The 20,787-nt window shown below is 33.5% G+C and overlaps 1 protein-coding gene across 2 annotated transcripts; it reads left to right on the top strand.

The window, feature by feature from the left end:
• The first annotated feature begins 1,533 nt into the window (after window positions 1-1,533).
• On the top strand, window positions 1,534-4,866 carry LOC114421899 (nucleolin-like). Of its 2 annotated transcripts, XM_028388021.1 has the most exons (4): window positions 1,534-1,827; window positions 1,967-2,011; window positions 2,315-2,483; window positions 4,184-4,866. In XM_028388021.1, the coding sequence occupies exons 3-4, from the start codon at window positions 2,364-2,366 to the stop codon at window positions 4,625-4,627; spliced, it is 564 nt and encodes a 187-aa protein (XP_028243822.1). In that variant the 5' UTR covers window positions 1,534-1,827; window positions 1,967-2,011; window positions 2,315-2,363; the 3' UTR covers window positions 4,628-4,866. The 2 variants fall into 2 exon arrangements, with proteins under 2 accessions (XP_028243822.1, XP_028243821.1); XM_028388020.1 differs by lacking the exon at window positions 1,967-2,011 and having other exon boundaries at window positions 1,536-1,827.
• Window positions 4,867-20,787: the final 15,921 nt, after the last annotated feature.

The raw sequence follows: 20,787 nt of genomic DNA, 5'->3' as shown, positions 1-20,787 counted from the left end.
TTTTCGCGTTATAGCTTTGAACGTTTGATAAAAACAATTAAGCGTCATTTTGCTCTTTCAGTTTGAATTTAGTTTACGAAAATTGGAAACTAAAAGGAAAAGACGTATATAATTTATATGAACAATTTCTGAATATTTTAGGTTTACAATTCAAATCATGTGCTATAGATATCATTAAGAATCACACATATACTGTACAGATGTTTGAATAAATAATCCTCTGACCACTTCTAATTAGTATCTTTGACAATAGCAAGTGATATTAAATATAAAATGTGATTTATTTATTTCTTATCATACATGCTCTGCTCTCGTAATAAAGTGATTTTTTTAAAAGAGAATCAAGTAAGATTGTTTGGTGCATCATTTATTAACATAATCAAAATTAGTTTGATGAGTAAATAATATATGCGTAAATCATTGTTATTTTATCACAAATTATTATGTTTAATAAATTTAAAAGTTATATTTACCAAAAAATTCGTATTAATTAATTGAGTGCACGTGAATAAAACTCTTAACTAATTATCTATTTTTGTGGTCATCCCACATACATCCTTTATTTCTTTGGTCTAAGAATCCTTGTTCTTTTCACCACAATGTCAATTTTATATGAACCCAAATAGCACAATCATTACTATTATATTCTATAAGATATCATTCTTCATTGAATGTGAACCGTTTTTTTAGCTAAATTTTAGATCTTGATTTCCTATATTGTAAGAGATGTGATTGTTTTATTAAATCTTGATGTATTTCCAAAAATATGAAGAGGAAATGATTTCATGTTTGTTATAAGTTTTTTTTTTTTAAATTCCGACTATTATTAATTCTTGTGAATGTTATAATTTTTTTATGGTACTTTCTTGTATTTATGTTTCTACGAAAAGGAGGTGAAAAAGTGATATTCCCATAAGAATGTAAAATTTTATTGTTTAATACACATGTAATTTCTTTTCTTATTTAAACTATTTTGAATTTTAAATCAAATAATTAATATTCTATGTGATACGGTGGATTGGTTTGATGAATAATTAATTATTTTACCCCGAGGAAACATAATAACTTTTTTCTATACACATATAAAAAAACACTTTCAGATTAAAAACATAAAAGAATAAATTTTGTTATCTAATATAATTTATGATATAAACGAACATTATTGAACAATAAATCACCGCTGATAGTAATTATATGAAAACGGCGAGATACTTGGTCCATACACAACGTTAAATATTCCCTTATCCATAAATTTTAATACTATAAAAATCTTGGTGCGTAATGCGTGAGCGTGAGACCCGTTTTAAATTTATCAATATTTAATACACTATATCCTTGATATTTCAGCAACCTCTCCTACTCTCTCTGGTTAGTTAAACCAGGGTTGCTTAAGTAACCATGGTTGGAGAAGATAATCACAGTCATAGTACGATTACACGCGTGTGACATTTCACTCGTGTGCCGAATCCATTCTTCTTCTTATTATTTTTTTAAAACAAGAAGCGGCATTAATGCTTTAAGATTTAAAACTTAACTTGTCCTTACCTGCCTCAACGGGCAGCCCGAAACGCAGCATTTCCCGTGTTGTGACGCTGCCCGAACTGCCCGATTCTTGGCTGAGAAATTACGAGCATTCGGTCTGCAGTACCTGTGTGTTTTCCTTCTGTCTCTCTCTGACCTCTGATATTTCTATATTTTGGTTCTCTGTGTCTCTACGATCAGGATCCAACGGTCCAAAATGTTCGGGGCTTGTGCTGTTTGTTTTCCCAGGTTTTAGAGCTCCAAACCTTCAGATCCACCTCATTCTTCTCCAGATCTTCCTTCCTGGTAAGCTCTCAAACCTTCTTCTTCTTCAATTCTCGCTAATTCCACGTTTTCTCTTTCTACCCTGCTTTCTTTTCGCTACTTTCACCTTTCTTTTCTTTTCTTTCATGATCTAACGTTGTAAATTGCTGCTTCTCCAAAGTTTATCAGCTGAAACTCTTCCTCTCACCACGAGCTCGCTCTCTAGGTTTCACGTTAAAATTTAAAACCAAAATTCTATTTTTCTCTTACGCTTTCCTAATTTAGCTTCAATTTTATGTGAAATAGCGTCGTGAATTGTGCTTCCCCTGGTAGTTCTCCACCTCCTTTTTTTTTCATGTTATTTTAAGGAGAAATTTTTTCAATTTTTTTAACAAAATAAGTAGTTATTAATTAGTGACTAGTGTCATAGTTTTTGGTACTTTGGGAAAGAAGATCAGCTACTGTCATGATTTTGCAGAAGATCTAAATATGGTGATATCATTTAGTTTTATTTATTTATTATTTACAGGATAACGTTTTCGGGTTCGAGAAGGCACTTGTGTTGTTTTTCGTACGAAATGGAGACTAAACAGAGTTCGGTGACGGTTACGCTCAGTTACGGCGCGTTGACGTGCGCCGCGGAATTTCTCGCGACTTTGCTAGCTTCTGCTGTCGTCAAAGCCTCGCTTTTGGCCCCGGTGAGTCACTTTCTCTGCCTTCGTCCCTCTAAAACCTAGTTTTTTTTTTTTAAGTCAAAAAAAATATCTGAAGCTCTTTTACTAGCCTCAACCTGGACAAGATCTAATGTTATCTGTATCTTTTGTGAAAGCAATTTGTGTTATCTCTCGAGTTCATGTTTTTATGGTCTATAAGCAATTATGGGAAGTTTTTTATGGTCTTTGTCAATATGCGCCAATTCTACATGCTAATATGCGCATGTTGAGTGAGTCTTGGGACTTTTTTTTGGTGGTAACCTATGCGATGTAACCTTATCCTTGCGCATACTAGGTCCCGGCTTCCGTGCGCCGGTGATTTTTAGCTTTTTGAGTTTGGCGTTTGCTAATGTACGCGCACTTTTTATTTTTCTATTTTCACTTTTTAGCTTTTTATCTTCACAAGGCAAAAGAGAAGAAAATAAACCTTGACAACGTAGAGTTGTTTGTTTCCTCTTGCGGAACTGGGTGGAAGATATGAATTGCGGTTGAGGGATTAGTTTAGTTCCGAATTTTTACCAGGTGGGGCCCGCGTTCAGAATAAAATATCTTTTTGTCGTGTCTGAGGGTATTAAAGTCAAAAGTCAAGGAAGCGGATTCGTATGGGTTATTCGCTTGGATATGCCGTTGAGCGTAAAGCACGCTTCACGAACGCGTGTCGTTTTTGTGTTGCTGCTTCCTGGCATCTTGGGTGGGAAAAAAGGTAGAATCTTATACGATGGGACATAATCGTAGCATCCACTGTCTTAACTGTAAACAGTGTCAGCCACTTATGTTTATGTAGCGCCCTGTAATATAATAGTATTATCATAAAAAAATGATTAGGAGGAATATTTAGTACTGTCGTATTTAACATGGATTTTACTAGTATAATTAAGTATATATATATATATATATGTTATTTAATAGTAGTATTTACATATTACTTTTTTATATGTATAATTAATAATTAATAAGTTATATTATGTTTATTCTTTAATTACAAAAAAAAATCTGTTTGCTTTCAATAGTTTTAAGTACAATTTTTTTATTGATGTATGAAAAGAATGTGCGAACATATTACTGTCTAATTCAGTAATTCGTTATAATCAATAAAGGTTGTTATTAGTATTTTAGTACTTGTACGGTTTAACTGGTAGATAACTGTCTCGTAAAGGGATTTTGTCATTTTTTAAAAATTAAAATAAAGCTAATAAATAATAACGTGTTTTTTTTATTCAGAAATAGTAACTTGTCTAATTATTAGTAATAGATATCAGTACTAATAATGCATATCAATTAATTTTTCAAATTATATTTTCAGTACCAACAGTTTTCCATTCTTGAGGGAAATATTACTTTTGTTAAGGAGTTATCAAACTCATCACTTAGACATTTGAATTGTGAATCTTATTAACAATAATACATAATTTACAACTCAATCTTGACCAAGTTATCAAACTCATCGCTTAGACTTTTGAATGCTGAATCTTATCAACAACAATACATGTTATGAGAAAATTAATTTGCAACTCAATTAATTTGCAACAATCTTGACCGAAGAAATACACCTAATGCACTTTTATGTCTCAATTACTTGTAGTATTACTATTAAGCATTTGTTTCGCATTTCTATGTCTCAATTTGGGTGCTTCTATTATTATTATTGTGTCCTTGGTTCATTTCTCTTAACAAAATGGATGCAGGATCTCTACCGGCTGCTATTGATCAACACGCCTACTGCCAAAGGAGAGAGCAAAATTCAGAGTCAAGACAAGCAACGTGATGCAGAGGGAGAAGATGGTAACGATGATGAAGGCGACGATGACGACGATGGAGATGGTGGATTTGGGGAGGGTGAAGAGGAGTTGTCATCTGAAGATGGAGGTGGATATGGCAACAATTCCAACAACAAGAGCAACTCAAAGAAGGCACCCGAAGGTGGCGCAGGAGGGGCAGAAGAGAATGGGGAAGAGGATGAAGATGAAGATGGTGATGATCAAGATGACGACGATGAGGATGACGATGATGATGACGAAGAGGACGAGGCAGGTGAAGAAGAGGATGAAGATGGTGCTGAGGATGAGGAGAATGAAGAGGACGAGGAAGATGAGGAAGCATTGCAGCCCCCAAAGAAAAGAAAGAAGTGAATTTAGTTTAGTAAAGCCTCCTCTTTGTATTGTTGTGTACGAATTTGGCTTCTAACTTCCATGTTTTTACTTTTTTGGGTACTAAACTTCCATGTTCTTATTTAGTTTATAAGGAGGCTTATGTAGGACATGTTTTAATTGATATCTATGTTTACCATTGCGTAATTAGAATGCTACATTATTGAGCAGGCAATGCTAGATTTAAGAGAGGAAAAACTATGATCTTAGTTTTGACTTAAGCCTACTCCCTCTCCCTTGATTGACTCTATTGATAGTATGTCTAGAATGCAAGCATCCTTTATCTCTAGCTATTGGTGGTACTTGCTATTCTTGAAATTTCTAGCTTAACAAGACGTGGCTTGGGCCTTTGGGGCCATGCAAGATCCATTTTTATGGGCTTGCGGAGAGCTTTGTTTAGCAGACACTAGTGGGGTTATTCGGACCTGACTGCTAACTCTTCTAATTGCTTTTCTATTCCTATATGAATAATTTAGATGTCCTTTTATAGGCGCAGTTAACTTAAGTTTTACGCAACCTCGCACTAAGCATGGCTGTCGCGCTGAGTGAGTGAGGCAATGGTCACGCGCTTGGCGTGTGACTCGCACTAAGTGCGTCTTCATCAATCAGGTTTCTCCATGTGACTTCTTTGCGCTGAGCGAAAGTCTTCAACTTCTTTTCCATGCTTTCTTCTGTATGATGCTAAAATTCTAATTATTCACACAGAAAAGAGCAATAAAAGAGGAGAAATTTAACAATTTTTATATGACTTAATCATAAAATATACCTATGCACAATCGTATGTATGTCAAGTGAGCATTGTGTAACAACTATGAGATTTTTAAGTGATGAATTTGATTGCTAGAGGGTGACAACTTTGACACAAGGCTGTTTTTGGTGGTCTGTGTTCTTTTTGTTCAGCTGATTCATGTTAAGTTATCGTTTGTTTATCAAATGAAGTAATGGGTAGGAGTCTAAAGATGTTGAACAGAGAGTTATAGGAAAATAGTTTTGATGCTTCTTCTTCTGTTATTTCCTCGTCCTCTCTCTGTATCTTCCCTCCATCTAGGATAAAAAGGTTCATGGGTTTACTTCCTTTATTTTAGGTAGTTTATTTTCACAAATTTAGTTTACTCTTGTTATTGTAAGAAGTGAAAACTATAAATCTGGACTATAAGGTTATATTTGAATGATCAAGATTAAAAGATGGACGCATGACTTTTTTAAGTGGTCATGTGATTATTAACTAACTTTTAATCTTACCGTGTATGTTTGTATGATTTGGATTTATAATTCTGATTTTAAATAATAATTGAAGAGTTCTCACTTGATACGCCTTCTACGCACTCACACACATGCAAGCATATCGATGACAATCTATAGGTATATAATATACGAGCTTGCTTCCTGAATTTTATTACTAAAATGTCTATGTGAAGAATGTTTGTCTTTCCAGTGCTTGACCCAATAATAAATGTAAATTACTCAATGTTCTTGCAGGAAGGGTTTGCATTTGCTCACTGCACTACTTGCAAGGCTCCATACCATTTGAGTGTTCATAGTGCTTATAGACAATGGCGTACTTTCAAACTTCGGTTTTTTGTAACCAGAGACATTTTTGTTTATATTTCTGGTTGTTCAGCATGTAGGTGAATTGTTCCGATTCTCCTAGCCATGTAGATGCTTATTCGTATATAATTAATGAATTCCATTAATGTTCTAATTCTACATGGCAACACCTTATTTCTTTTTTCTGCATGTCATTGCTTCACTTGCTTATTTGGTTTATCGAATAGATGGTTACGAGCAGTATTGGCTTCGTCTTGTTGGGGGTTTTGGTAGCGAGCTGAGCTTTTACTATATATGTGGTAAATTGCTATGGACTTGAGCAGTAGTCATCAAAATGCAGCGTCATTATCACATACTTGCGAAAAGGATGCTAACAAAGGTGCACATTTGTTTAAATAAGAAATAATGAAAATTTGTTTTTACAATTTCTTATATACACTTTTAAAAATAGAAAATGAAATAAAGATGATATTTTGATAATTAAAAAATAAAAACAAAAATAACTTTTTTTCTTAAATCAAACAAATATTTTTCTTTGCCGTCTGTCTTCGTTCTACTCACCAATCATAGGCCCTACCACTCCTTGCTTCTCAAGCTATTGCTCGTAGGTGTTGGTGACATGTCTTCTGTGGCAATTGCCCCGTCAGTTTGAGAAAGTTAAAGATCTAGGTCTGTTTAAATAATCTTTTTCATAAACACACTTTAAAAAAGAAATCAAAAGGAAAAAAAATGAAAGAGGAATACCAAAAAGGAAAAAAAAAAAACTGTGACGAAGGCGTTGATCAATTGATTTGATTTAACGAGTTTACGATACTCTTTTACAAAAAAAATTGTGCTCAAATTATCTAACATTCTTTTTCTCTTTTCTCTTTTCTAAATTGTAAATGTTCAAGGAATATTAAACATATTACTATTAATAAATTGAATAATCAGATCTAAAATGGGATGTTGACCCAGAGGGAATCAATATCGTTAATTAATGATTATATTTACTTATCATGTCACAATAGAATTGAATAGCCGCAACTTTCTGACATTGTTGCAGGTGATCCTGAGCTAGACAAGGGAAAAGAGAAAAGGCTAATAAATCATTTTTCTTTTTCGCTCAATTTTCACAACAATAATCCTTCAAAGAAAAGCAATAGGTACATAATACTAACATCTTGTTAACAAGTATTTTAAGGAATTTGTCAAAATTTTAAAAATATTTAATAGAAGAATACAAGATGGAGTACATTAACAATTTAAAAAGTTATATACTTTATTTAATACTATATGTTATATTCAATTAAAGTCTTAGTAAGTGTAACAAGAAAGTGAGAAGAGTAGTTGTAATATGCTGTAAGATTTTAGTAATATAGAATTAGAAGTAACTTTTGTGAATTACCAAACTTGAAGTCTTGAATGGATGAAGTCATGAAGGAAAAGAAAGGACAGAAGGGACCAATAAGGTGCGCTATTGGCGTCTGAAAATAGAAATTGATCGGAAAGAGACTTGGGCATGTAACATGTGCATGCTGGATACCATGAACTGAGAGATAAAGTGACCACGTTCTGTGTCTATTCTCTATGCACATACATACACCGTTACATTACATGGCCCCTACCCCACTTTTCATCATATTCCAGATTCAATGGGCGCCCCACTAACCTAAATAAAAATACCATCAATCCTCAAAACAAGGCATAATAATATAGAAACAAGGTGCCCCACCCACAAAAAGTGTATTGAGAAAACAGACAAACCAAACCCACCGGCTACAAGCAACAACTACAACTTCACAATTAGGCTTCACTTCACCCTCGATCTTATCCAAAAACCTGTTGACACTTCCTATAAATTGCTTTTGTCAAGCATAGAGCAAAACAACCTTTTAGGCACAACTTATCACACAACTCGGTTTCATATTGCATAGTGAGAGAGTTACGTACGAGGATGTCTGACATTGCTATGCTGGTGGCTGAGGAGTACGAGAGGAGGGTCAAGAGTTTAAGAAAGTCCGGTGGTGGAACTGGAGCCGGGGAATTTGACATGGTTTCTTGTGTTTCGGTGATAGTGTCGAGGCTCAAGGAAAAGAAACAACTTCTGCAATGGGTTTTGGAGCCCAAGACTCAAGTCGCTATGGCTGCTTCCAACAGCTTCTTCTCTGCTTAAACAATTCATTCATTCATCAACTCCTCTGGACTCTGGTGTGGTTGGTGTCATTCATTGTTGCAACGAATTGTTATCTAGTTTCCATCTTCTATTTTTCATGAAATATTGTACATAGCTATGTTTTGGATTCAAATCAAAGGCAAAGCAATTTGTGTTTAGAGAGTTTTTACCTTTTCCGACAACAATATTTATGCCCCCTTCCCCTCCGGTTTCTCTGTTTTGATAATGAGAGATATTTATTGGAAAACCTTATAATAGAGTCTTTTCTCTCATTTTTAGCAAAACCTCTTATCCCAATTACATTATTTTAATGCACAATCTTTGAATTCAAAGTCTTATTTAAGAAATCGAATTCAGTTCCATTCTAACGAACCTAATAAGAAAACGAATTATGTTTGTATTTTATTTTTATAAATAAATATAATTAAAAGTACGCCTTATTTTTATTTATTTATACTTGATTTTGCATACTTTAAGATTTGCAGGATGTGTTGTTTTCATTTCGGTGGGCGCCCCTCGTTCCAATAACCAATATCATATATTCATACGGGCTATGTTTTTTTCTCTCCCAAGTATCTAAATTATTATGCACACAAAAGAGAAAAAAAGAAAAAAAAAACGCATCATCTTGGTTTCCTACCCCAGGTAGCCTATCTGAGGAGATTGGAACGTAACTTGCAAAGAAGGAAGCCTAATGATAAGTGAAGGCGGTGTTGGCAACTAAATTCAGCAAGTCTAATGTGGACATGAAAGAAAAGTGTAGAAGAGTAACATCAAAATTTTCAACATAATTTTTTTTAATGTGGGTAACAAACATATGATGTAATCTACTAAAATATCTCTCTTATTAAAGTGGGATGGAATATAAAATATCTCTAATGGTTAAAAAGATTTTTTAAAATGTCTTATTAATGGACTGATGGTGGATTATAACTCTCACTCAAAGAAAAATACAAGAATTTGCCCTATATTTTGTTGTGATTCATTTGTCCTACTCTTTACAATTTTCTGTATGAATGATGGATGTAGTTTCTTCCACGTCGAGTAATGGATGGATAACAGTAATGATAAACTCGTGATTCCTTCTGAATTGAATAACAATAAATGATAAACTTGTAATTTCTCTGGGCTCGTCAAGTTATCGTAACGGAAAATACTGTTTGGTACGAAGTACGAACACTATCGTAACTTCCATGCAGTAATTTTTTTTTTTTTTAATAATACTCCAAATTATAAACTTCCACGCAGTATGACGTCTCCATTAATCACAGAGGAAAGGAGTAAAGTCGTGTAAAGTGAAGAAAATATAAAATGAAAAAACAAGTGTCTATCTATCATTAATTTAAATTAATATATTTTATAAATTTAATTTATTGAAATTTGTAGAAGATAAATCTTCATTTTCTTGGTTATTCAATTCTTCACCTTAAATAAAGTAGTCAAATCGAAATATTATTTTGTACCATGAACCACACTGTCTGAATGGGGTAAAACTTCCTGCCCTTACACTATTGTTTCATGCACTTACATTATGAAAAGCCCACTCTAGAATATAATTTGTATTTTGGAATTGACTTTTCATAATATTAATAATACAATGAAAAGTGCAGGAAACAATAGTGGGAGTGCTGGAAGCAACAGTCCTGAATGGGTTGTCAAGGCTTGATGAATTGGACAAGAGAGAAGCTTGGAAATGCATAACGCGAGGTTCCCAAATTTGGCCCAGCTTGCACTGCGTCGTGTCTCTCGGACAACCGCGAGCCTTATTCTCATTCTTAGGCCCATGGTTTAGCATGTTTTGTTTCGGCCCATGATTTCCCACCTCTTTCTTTATCTTCTCACCCCCGGTATTTTTTGTGTGAAATTCCCCTTACCACTTACTACATTCTTTAGGCACCTCTCAACCCCACCTTCAAAAATTGATTCTGAGGGGGTGGGTAGGTGCCCTAGCCCCCTTGCGTGTGTGTATATATACTTTTAAGTTAATTAGTATATAATTATGTAAAATTATTTGTGTATATTGCTATTATAATAATGATGATTAAGGTTAATTAGTGTAAAATTGATAAAATTAATCGTGTTTGTTATTATTATGATATTGGTTAAGGTTATTATCATTTAAAATAAAAATTAGTTTTAATTTTGTGTGTTTAATATTTTTAATAATAATAATTTATTAGAATTAGACATTTAAAAATAAAAATTCAAAGCCCCCTCTTTTAATATATCTTTGGATTTGCCCTTTCCCACCTTCTCATTTTCTTCAAAGTTCAAACGTCTTCTCACTTTTTCTTCTTCGAGCATTGTTCTTTCTTATTTTCCATTGACTTCCCTCCACGTGAATTTTTGCACCTTCGTTGCTTCTTCTCTGAAGGTGTTTTTTTCTTTGGGAAGTAGATCTGACAAAACTATTTTTTGTTATGCCAAGACATACAAGGAAAATTTATTTTCATCAAAGATATTTTTTGTAAAAAAAAAAAAGAAGGTCTAATGGGAAAATCAAATAGAGGTATGGGAATATTTTTGGAGGATTCAAATCCGCAATCTTTTCTTTCTTTCTTCTCCTTTCACCTTTTCCCAATCACAGTTGATCAAACTTATATCTGTTAGAAGTATGAGAATATAACATGCCTTTGTTTCACACATAAAAAAAAAAAAATAAAGACACAAAAACCCAAGATGTGGGATGACAAATAAAAAACAAAACAAGACATAGTTATATTATAAAATACAATTTTAATTTTTTTAGAACAATTTTTTTTATGAAGTTCAAAGTTTAGTTTTAGTCGGACGACAATTTTTTATTATTATTAGCAAATCGGACGACAAATATAATTTATGACCATATATAAATAAAAATAAATATTTTTTTTAATTTAATACAAATTGACAGTTCGGTGGTATGCTATAATTTATTTATTTAATTTTTTGAAAATAACTGTATGGGAACGTACAAATTTTCCGTTTGTGGCTGGACACTTTAATTAAAGGGATGGGCAAGCAGTTAATTTTCCGAAGGGAGGGTTCAGAATTCAGTTCATAACATGGCCATACTTACTCAGCTAGAAACACAACGGAAAAGATGACCACCAAATGCTGCATGCATTTAATGATTTGCCGCAAAAGTGCTTAATTATAATAAAACCTTGCATGGAATATAAGCATTAATATTGAACTGTCTCTTTCAACCAAGAAAGGCCATAGTGATATGAGTTGTGGGAAAACATTGTCACTTGGTAATCAATGATTTTGTGGAATTATATAATATCCCATGCATGCATTATTATCTCGACTGAACATTTTAACGATAATTTACTTTTTGGTCGTTCTTCAACCAACGCCTAATGGGGCTAATAATAATAGGGAACCGACAGACAGAGTTTGTAAATAAACAATTATATATAAAGATCGATCATAGTTTGCTAGCAATTTAGCTCACCACCTCCCCTCAAACTTTCTTGTGAAAAATTTCCATTCATAAGTCGAGAGGAACCAAGAGCAGACAAGAAATTATTAATTACATGATTCAGATCTATAAATTCTGACCAATGTTTACGTGTTAAATAATACTATATATTTTTAATTTGTAAAAAATTTAATAATATATCATCATCACATGGACATTGGTTGAGATCAGATGATCTCAGACTATGATATATATTTTACATAAAAGACATTTGAACTGCACTTTTGCAAGATAAGCAATAACCATTAATTAGTTAATTTAGTAGTTAAAATCTTTCTATAAAATATAGTAGTTAACTTCATAATTATTTTTTATGTATATTTGTAAACTCTAAAAGAAATTAATAGTAATTTCCAAATCAACATATTTCCCTAACACGTACACTTTATTAGAGAGTCTGTTTGTTAAGATCTATATCGTTTAAAAGAAAAGAAAGAAAGAAAAATGTTGGTGGTCCAGGCAATTTGAAGGTCTGTAAAAGCAATACAAGTGTCGCATTGCCCCCATTTAAAGTTGAGTTTATAATTGTATGCAGCTATGCATGCCCTTGGTCCTACTATATTCAATTTGCTCAGCTACCACTGCTTCTCGTGGCAGATTTTTGATCTTGAAGGATAATTCAATATAAAAGTTCATGATAACTGGCTATCATAAAATGAAAATAAATGCATGCATAAATGTTAGTGTTAAAAATGTAAAAGAGTTTAATATAAATAAAAAAGAGCACCGATACATAATTAAACTTTATTTTAAACGCCTCAATACGTTGTTGATGTATTTTTTTCATTTTTTTAATCTCTTTTTCTGTTACATTATAAATTTTATCTTACTTATATTTTTATCTTTTATTTCCCTCTCTTTTAATCTATCAATATTAGTTTGTTAGTGAAAAAAATTTAAGCCCATCACCCCTTTTCTATTTCTTTTTTCTTCACCACCAAACTTACCTTATAATTAGTTTCATTAATTTGTAGTATTTCGTATAAGTTAATTCAATTGGACTTCATAATGCTTTTAGGATAGCTCCTAAATTATTTCACCATCTTAAAATTTTATTTAACCAAATTTGGCCCTTGACTTTATTAATTTAATATATCTTGTAGCATTATTTTCTGGTGTGTATTAGGTTTTAATATATTTTTAATCCTTATAAAATAACATATTTTTCATATACTCTATAAAATTTTACAAGCACTTTTAATTTTTACAATTTCCCCCCTTTTTTTACAACACAACTTCCCAGTTAACAACATAACCCCCGATGTTATATTAAAAAAAATTGAATACTTTAGTCTCTATAAAATTATTATTTTAGTCCCTAAAAATATATAGACAAGAAAATTTTTCAAAGACTAAAATAAATAAAAATGTACAATTTTATAGGGACTAAAAGTGCTCACAAGAAACTCAAAAAAATAATGTGCTCACAATTTTTCAAATGACTAGGACAATATTGCTAATGGAAAAAATGTAAGGACTAAACGTGTTTGTAAGATTTTATAGGAACTAAAATAAAATAAAAAATGTTTTTAAAAATTGAGTGTAAAAAAGTTTTAAAATGGTATTTAAAAGTAAATTAAGTAAATTAAAAAATATTTTTGTAATAATTTTCAGTTTCCAAAATTTTAAAATAAACTGAATTGGTTTATTTTATATGGGGCTTAATAGTAATACCTTGGCTTCTCTACCAATAGAGATGCACTATCAGTATTATCACAATGTTTTTTTTGTCCTTTTGTGTGAGCTTAAAGTGATCACTTTGTCGATCCTATTGGGCAATTGTCTTTTACGTTCAATGAAAATGCATTAGTGTTGACATTCGTTGCAAAATTGTTGTTTGATCAACGCTAAAATAGCCACTGGCATCAGGTTTTGATAATTATAGTAGACTTAGTTGACATTAATATGTGCTTTTCTGGTAGTTAATTTATATATGCACACACATATGTAAATGAGTTTTTTTTTTTTTATAGTTGTTAATTTTTTTTACTGAATTTTTATAATTGTTAATGTCAAGCATGTAAATTTTAGGTTTAATTCATTTAAATAATTGAACTCAACTTTAAATTTAAATTTATTTAATTAAATTAAGTTTGATGAAATATTTAACCAATCAAATCTAAATAATTTAAAAAAAGATAATTTCATTTATATTGGTATTCTTAATCATGAAGGGATTCCACTAAAATTTTCAGAATCTAGTATTATAAATGGCTGAAATAGAATTTTAGTGTCTTATCTATATTTTAGGTTTCACCTTAATTTCTTAAGTTTAAAAATGTTTAATTTTTCCCTTTAAAATTTATTTATTAAACCAAATTAATCACTCCTTAGTTTCTTACACTAATAATTAATTTGCAACATGTGATAAACGATGAAATATGTCACGTTAGTCAAAATTAATATTATTAGAGTATAAAATTGGTGAAACAACTAATTTATTTTAATAGAGACACTGTTGACAAGAGGATCAAGGTGAAGAAAGGAAAACTCATTCTCATTGAATGTGAAAAGGGAAAACTCAAACTTATTACAGATAGGATTAGGCCTTATATATTAATCTATACAAGGTGAGAAATCTTCTAACCTCCTAACAGAATTGTAACTAACTAATTACAAAACTAACTAATTACAAAACTAACTAATTAGATATATACAAATCTAATGGTAATAAAGCTGATAGCTCCCCTCAAGTTGGATGGTGTATGCTGCACAATCCCAACTTGGACATCATGGAGGAAAAAGAGGGAGAGTGAAGGGGTTTAGTAAACACATCAGCCAGTTGTGACTGCGAAGGAACTGGGAGGAGGTGGATCAGTTTTGACTGCAGTTTTTCTCGAATGATGTGGCAGTCCAGTTCAATATGCTTGCTGCGTTCATGGAATGTTGGATTGTGGGCAAGATATATGGCAGATTTGTTGTCACAATAAACTGAAGCTGATTGGGGAAATGTAATGTTAAGATCTTGGAACAAGTATTGTAACCACTGTAACTCACATGTTAATGAGGCCAACGCACGATACTCTGCCTCAGTAGATGAACGAGAAACAGTGTTTTGTTTCTTAGATTTCCAGGAAATGAGAGAGCTACCAAGTAAAACACAGTAGCCGGTGATGGATCGCCTAGTATTAGGACAGCAAGCCCAATCGGAGTCAGCAAAACCATGGAGTTGAAGTGGGCTGTGACTAGAGAATAGAATTCCCTTGGCAGGACAAGATTTTAGGTACCTTAGAATTCTTGTAGCAGCTTGATAATGAGGCACTAAGGGATTTGAAACATATTGACTAAGGTGTTGAACAGAGAAAGAGATGTCTGGCCTTGTGTGAGTCAAATAAAGAAGCCTGCCAATGAGTCTTCTATAGCCAGAAGGATCATCAAAGGGAACACCATCAGTGGCAGATAATTTGGTGTGAGGATCAAGAGGTACTGAAGCCGGTTTGGAACCCAAAAAACCAGTATCTTCAAGTAGCTCAAGAGTGTACTTTCTTTGATTTAGGAAAATACCAGAAGATGACCTTGCAATTTCCAGGCCAAGAAAGAATCGAAGTTGACCAAGGTCTTTGATCTTAAATTGTTGATCAAGGAATAGTTTGACAGACTTTATCTCTTCCATGGAAGTGCCTGCTAACACAATGTCATCAACATAGACTAATAAAGCTGTAAAGGAAGTGCCATCAGACCTGACATAAAAGGGAATGATCTGCTTGAGAGACTTGATAGCCCAAAGAAGTAAGAGCAGTAGAGAGTTTGGAATACCATTGACGGCTAGCTTGCTTCAACCCATATAAGGACTTGTTCAATTTGCATACCTTGGAAGGGGAAGAAGCATCATAACCAGGAGGAAGAGACATATAAACCTCCTCATTCAAGTCACCATGCAAGAAAGAATTGTTGACATCCAGTTGTTCAAGATGCCAACCCCTAACAGCAGCAACAGCTAGTAAAACACGTACTGTAGTCATCTTGGCTACTGGGGAAAAAGTGTCAAAGTAGTCAACACCCTCCATCTGAGTGTAACCTTTGGCCACAAGCCTGGCCTTGTACCTTTCTATTGTGCCATTGGCATGATACTTGATTTTATATACCCATTTGCAACCTACTGGAACCTTTCCACAAGGAAGATCCACAACAGTCCAAGTTTTATTTACCTCAAGAGCTGTAATCTCAGCATCCATGGCCTTCTTCCAACAGTCAAATTTGGAAGCTTGGTTATAGGTTTTGGGCTCAATGGTGGAAGAAATAGAGCAACAAAATATTTTATAATCAGGAGAACAATTATTATAAGATAAAACAGAAGAAAGGGGGTAAGCAACATTACTTGAAAATTGATTGGTACAGCTAGATATGGCATTGCAGTGATAGTCCTGTAAATAACCAGGAGGTCGTTTTGGACGAGTTGACACTCTGGTAAATAAGGGTAAGGGTGGCTCTAAAGTAACAGGAACATTAGTAGGATGAGCTGTAGCAGCAGGGGTAGGTAAGGAACTAGAGTCCAAAGTGTGATCTATGGGTGGAATGGATGCAGGGCTGGTGCTTGTACTGTCTATCAAACCGGTGGATAAAGGAGAGGAGTCCACACAAGGATGAGGTGAGATGTCCAAAGGATCATCATAAAGTGGAAAATTAGATGGAGTATTTGAGGGAGTGGGTCCAGGAACAGTTTTGAAAGGCAAACAATGCTCATAGAAAATAACATTGCGTGAGAGGAAAATATTGTGTGAGTGAAGGTCATAAAGTATGTAGCCTTTAGTACCATCTTTGTAACCAATGAAAACACATTTTCTGGCTCTAGAGTCAAATTTGGTACGATGTGCTTGTATAGTAGTGGCATAGGACAAACAACCAAAGACTTTAAGGTGGAGAAGGGTAGGTGGTAATTTGAATAACAATTCATAAGGGGATTTAGACTTAAGTAAGGGACTAGGAATTCTGTTTATAACATGGACAGCATGTTGAACACAAAAATTCCACATAGTGAGAGGAACATTGGAATGAAAAAAGAAGGACCTAGCCACATTCAAAATATGCTGGTGTTTACGTTCAACTACACCATTCTGTTGAGGGGTCTCAACACATGATTTTTGATGGATAATCCCCTTAGATAGAAAGAAATCATTTAAGGCAAATTCAGTCCCATTGTCAGATCTAAGACATTTTAAGGATGTGTTGAATTGATTTTCTAGATAAGCAACAAAGTTAATAATGTGGTTTTTAGTTTCACTTTTATTTTTGAGAAAAATGACCCAGGTAAATCTGGAATAATCATCTACTAAGGTGAGAAAATATTTATGTCCTAGAAGGGAAATGGTGGAATATGGACCCCAAACATCAGCATGCAATAGTTCAAAAGGAGATAAAGAAGTAGTAATGCTATTAGGAAAAGGAAGCCTCTTTTGTTTAGAAAAATGACAGCTGTCACAAGGTGACATGTTGTTCTTACAAGGTATGAAAGGAAATTGTTTAGAAATAGCTTGCATACCAGAATTTGATACATGTCCTAATCTGGAATGCCAAAGCTCAAAAGAATGAGAAGAAATTGAATTACAAGAACGAATCATATCAGCAGTATCTATCACATACAATCCTCTTTGAAGCTTAGCTGTACCAATCGTTTCCAGAGAATGATTCTGCAAAATCTTGCACAAATCAGTAGTGAAACTTAAATGGCAATTATTTGTACTAGCTAATTTTGTGACAGACATCAAATTGACATGAAAGCAAGGAATGTAAAGAACATGATGGATAGTAATTAAAGGTGAGATAACTACACTACCAGAGATGGAAGCTAGAACCTGTGATCCATTGGGTAAAGAAACAGGGACAGGGACAATGTTTTGATAAGTGGTAAGAGAGGAAAGATCAAAAGTAATATGATCAGTAGCACCGGTATCTAGTATCCAAAGAGAAGGATTCTTACCATTCGGATTGGAGGAAGGGGAATGCAAAGCAAAGGGAGATGTGGTTACTGAATTGGCCTTTGGTTGAGAACCAACTTTTGACTGTTGAAGAGCTTCAAGAATGCCTTGGTACATCTCTTGTGTAAACTGAAAACTGGACTGTGCAGAGGAACCTTGTTGGGTTGATTCCAGAGCAGAAGCATTTGAGGTATTGTTGGCCTGAGATGATGATGATGAATTCTTGGACTTATTGGTCTTGTATCCGGGAGGGTAGCCAATCTTCTCAAAACAATTGTCGACGATGTGATTTGTTTTGCCACAGTGAGTGCAAACTCGATTACCACCTTTAGAAGAGCCCTTGCCTTTGTTGTAATATCCCCCTTTACCATTGAAATTGCTCTGATTGGAATTGACTTGCATAGCCATAGCAGAGTCAGAAGTAGCTTCAGAGACTGAATCAGAATTAGAGCCTAGCATTTCACGTTCTTGTTGAATAACCAGGGAGAAAACGTGATCAATGTCCGGGAGAGGATTCATCATCATGATTTGTGATTTAGAATGCGAAAACCGGTCATTCAAGCCTTTAAGGAAGCGAATAACGTAATCTTGTTCGCGATAAACCCTAACAGAATCAATTCCACCACAAGAACAGGGAATTGAGCACTTACAGTGAGGGATTGGACGATAATTCTCCAATTCGTCCCAGTAGATCTTCAATTGAGTGAAGTAATCAGATACATCAAACGTTCCTTGACGGAAACGATACAGATCCTCTTGTAGATCGGAAATGCGGAAGATATCACTCTGAGAAAACCTAATACGTAGATTCTTCCAAACACCAGCAGCGGTATCGATCCAAAGTACCGATTTTGCGATGGAATCAGAAATTGATCGGTGAATCCAAGCGAGAACCATAGTGTTGCAGCGGATCCACGGTGCATATAACGGATCGGAAACGGGAGGTTTGGGAAGAGATCCATCGATGAACTTGTCTTTGTTCTTCGAAATTAACGCGATGTGCATCGAACGGGACCAAGTGTGGTAGTTCTTGGCCGTTAAAGAAGGAGAAACAAGAACTAGAGCTGGATTCTCATTCGGATGCAGATAGTATGGATTCGCAAAGTTTGTAGAAAAATCAGCGAAGTTCTGGAGTGCCATTGATGAAACTTCAAAAGAAAGAATGAATCAAAAGATAGAAGGAGATCAAAGATTCAACAAAAAAGGGAAGAATAACAATTTTGAAAGAAGTGCAACAATGGCTACCAGAACTCAACCAGGCTCTGATACCATGTTGACAAGAGGATCAAGGTGAAGAAAGGAAAACTCATTCTCATTGAATGTGAAAAGGGAAAACTCAAACTTATTACAGATAGGATTAGGCCTTATATATTAATCTATACAAGGTGAGAAATCTTCTAACCTCCTAACAGAATTGTAACTAACTAATTACAAAACTAACTAATTAGATATATACAAATCTAATGGTAATAAAGCTGATAGACACAATAAAAAAATTTAGTGAAACTTTTGAAACTTAAAAGAAAAAAATTAAAACTTAAATATAAATATAAAAAAATTCTAGCTATTTTAACCTTGTATTTTTAATAATCATCCTGATGTTTTTTGTACCTACTATGTATATAAGCTAGACGAGATGTTGTCATTTGCGTATGCGTAATGAGAGAGTGAAGAAGATATAAACTCCAATGGAATTTATCTTAAATTGGCGTCGCCCATTTTCTAAATTCAAATCACAAGTCTAATCTATTTATTTAATACAATTATTTAATGCTTGACTTGATTTTTTTTAAATCAAATATAATTCAAAAGGTTTACTTTTAGTTTTTTGAAGTCAAACTTAGCTTCAAATAGGTGAGTAGACTTAACTTTAAATAGGTTATTTAGCCTCATCTATTAAACAGATTAATAAGTACATAACCTCTTAAAGCAAGTTAGTTGTAAAAGTTCCTATAATTTTTTTATTTAACGTAAAAAGTTATCTAAAACTATTTAAATTCAAAATTAATTCTAAACTTATAATTCTTTGATATGAAACTAAACACGCAGACATTTATATAAAATCATATTAACAGACATTTCACATTATCTAATACGAATCCAAACACTGAGACATAAAATTTTCTTGTTGGCCACCATATAAAATTCAAAAAAAGAGTGGAGCTAGCTCCATGATGCAAAGTTTGAATTTGCACTTGCAGAATGCCACATATGTGTACCAAGCTATCCTAGTGTACCCATAACCGTATTAACTATACAGGTGAAATAGTAGCAACACAAAGAGAAGGAATATAAGTGTGGTTCTGCGTGGAAAATTAGGAGATAATGATAAGCTATTATGCATCAAAAGTAACACTGACAAGTCAACAATTCGAACACTACCACTCTAATTCTATAACTATTTTTTGTCTGAGTTGGGGGGAAGCTATACTCAATCAACTCTCTCAAAATTGTGCGGACCTGTTTGTTTCTCCTTAATTATGCAAAAAATTGTAGATCACTAGGTATATGTAAACCTGGGAGGTTAAAAGTTAAAATGAGTAGAGACAGCTAATTCCTGTGCTCTTGCATGTGACTAGCTCTGCCTTGTGGGGACTTAAAAGGTTGCTCTGTCTGACCTCTGAGATTGTCGCAACCAATAATATGAGGATGCATGAACAAATCATTTAACCTTTTCACCTAACCACTTATTATTGTATTAAGGATAAGGAGGGTCTTCGTAGAATTTCAATCTCTATCTACAGGTACTACTATTTGTACAGTTGTAGTTGAACAAGTCACCTCTTTGAGATGCATTGGGTTTTACTACATGGCAATATGTTGATGTACATGACTCTATAGGATTGATTGAATGGAACAAGATAAAGTTTCGTTATTAAGTTCGAGTCCTTATTCCTTTCTTTGGAATAAGGTAAATATAAAATTCTTTGGTAAATATTTTTTTAGGCTGAAAGCTTTCGCTTTTCCTGTCTTGAACTGAGACATTGTTGATTATGTCTCTCCTTAAATTTTTGGTAAAAGAAAAAAAAAATCTGCTGAAATACATCTCTACTTTGGG

This window comes from Glycine soja, chromosome 8 (genome assembly GCF_004193775.1).
Source record: "Glycine soja cultivar W05 chromosome 8, ASM419377v2, whole genome shotgun sequence".
NCBI classification, from domain to species: Eukaryota; Viridiplantae; Streptophyta; class Magnoliopsida; order Fabales; family Fabaceae; genus Glycine; species Glycine soja.
Note: the sequence above shows the minus strand (reverse complement) of the source record. Positions and strands in the feature narration are given on the sequence as shown.

Coding starts and splice junctions, on each gene's coding strand:
- LOC114421899 (XM_028388021.1), top strand. CDS start 2,364: ATGGAGACTAAACAGAGTTCGGTGACGGTTACGCTCAGTTACGGCGCG. Junction 2,484..4,183: donor AAGCCTCGCTTTTGGCCCCG/GTGAGTCACTTT, acceptor AAATGGATGCAG/GATCTCTACCGGCTGCTATT.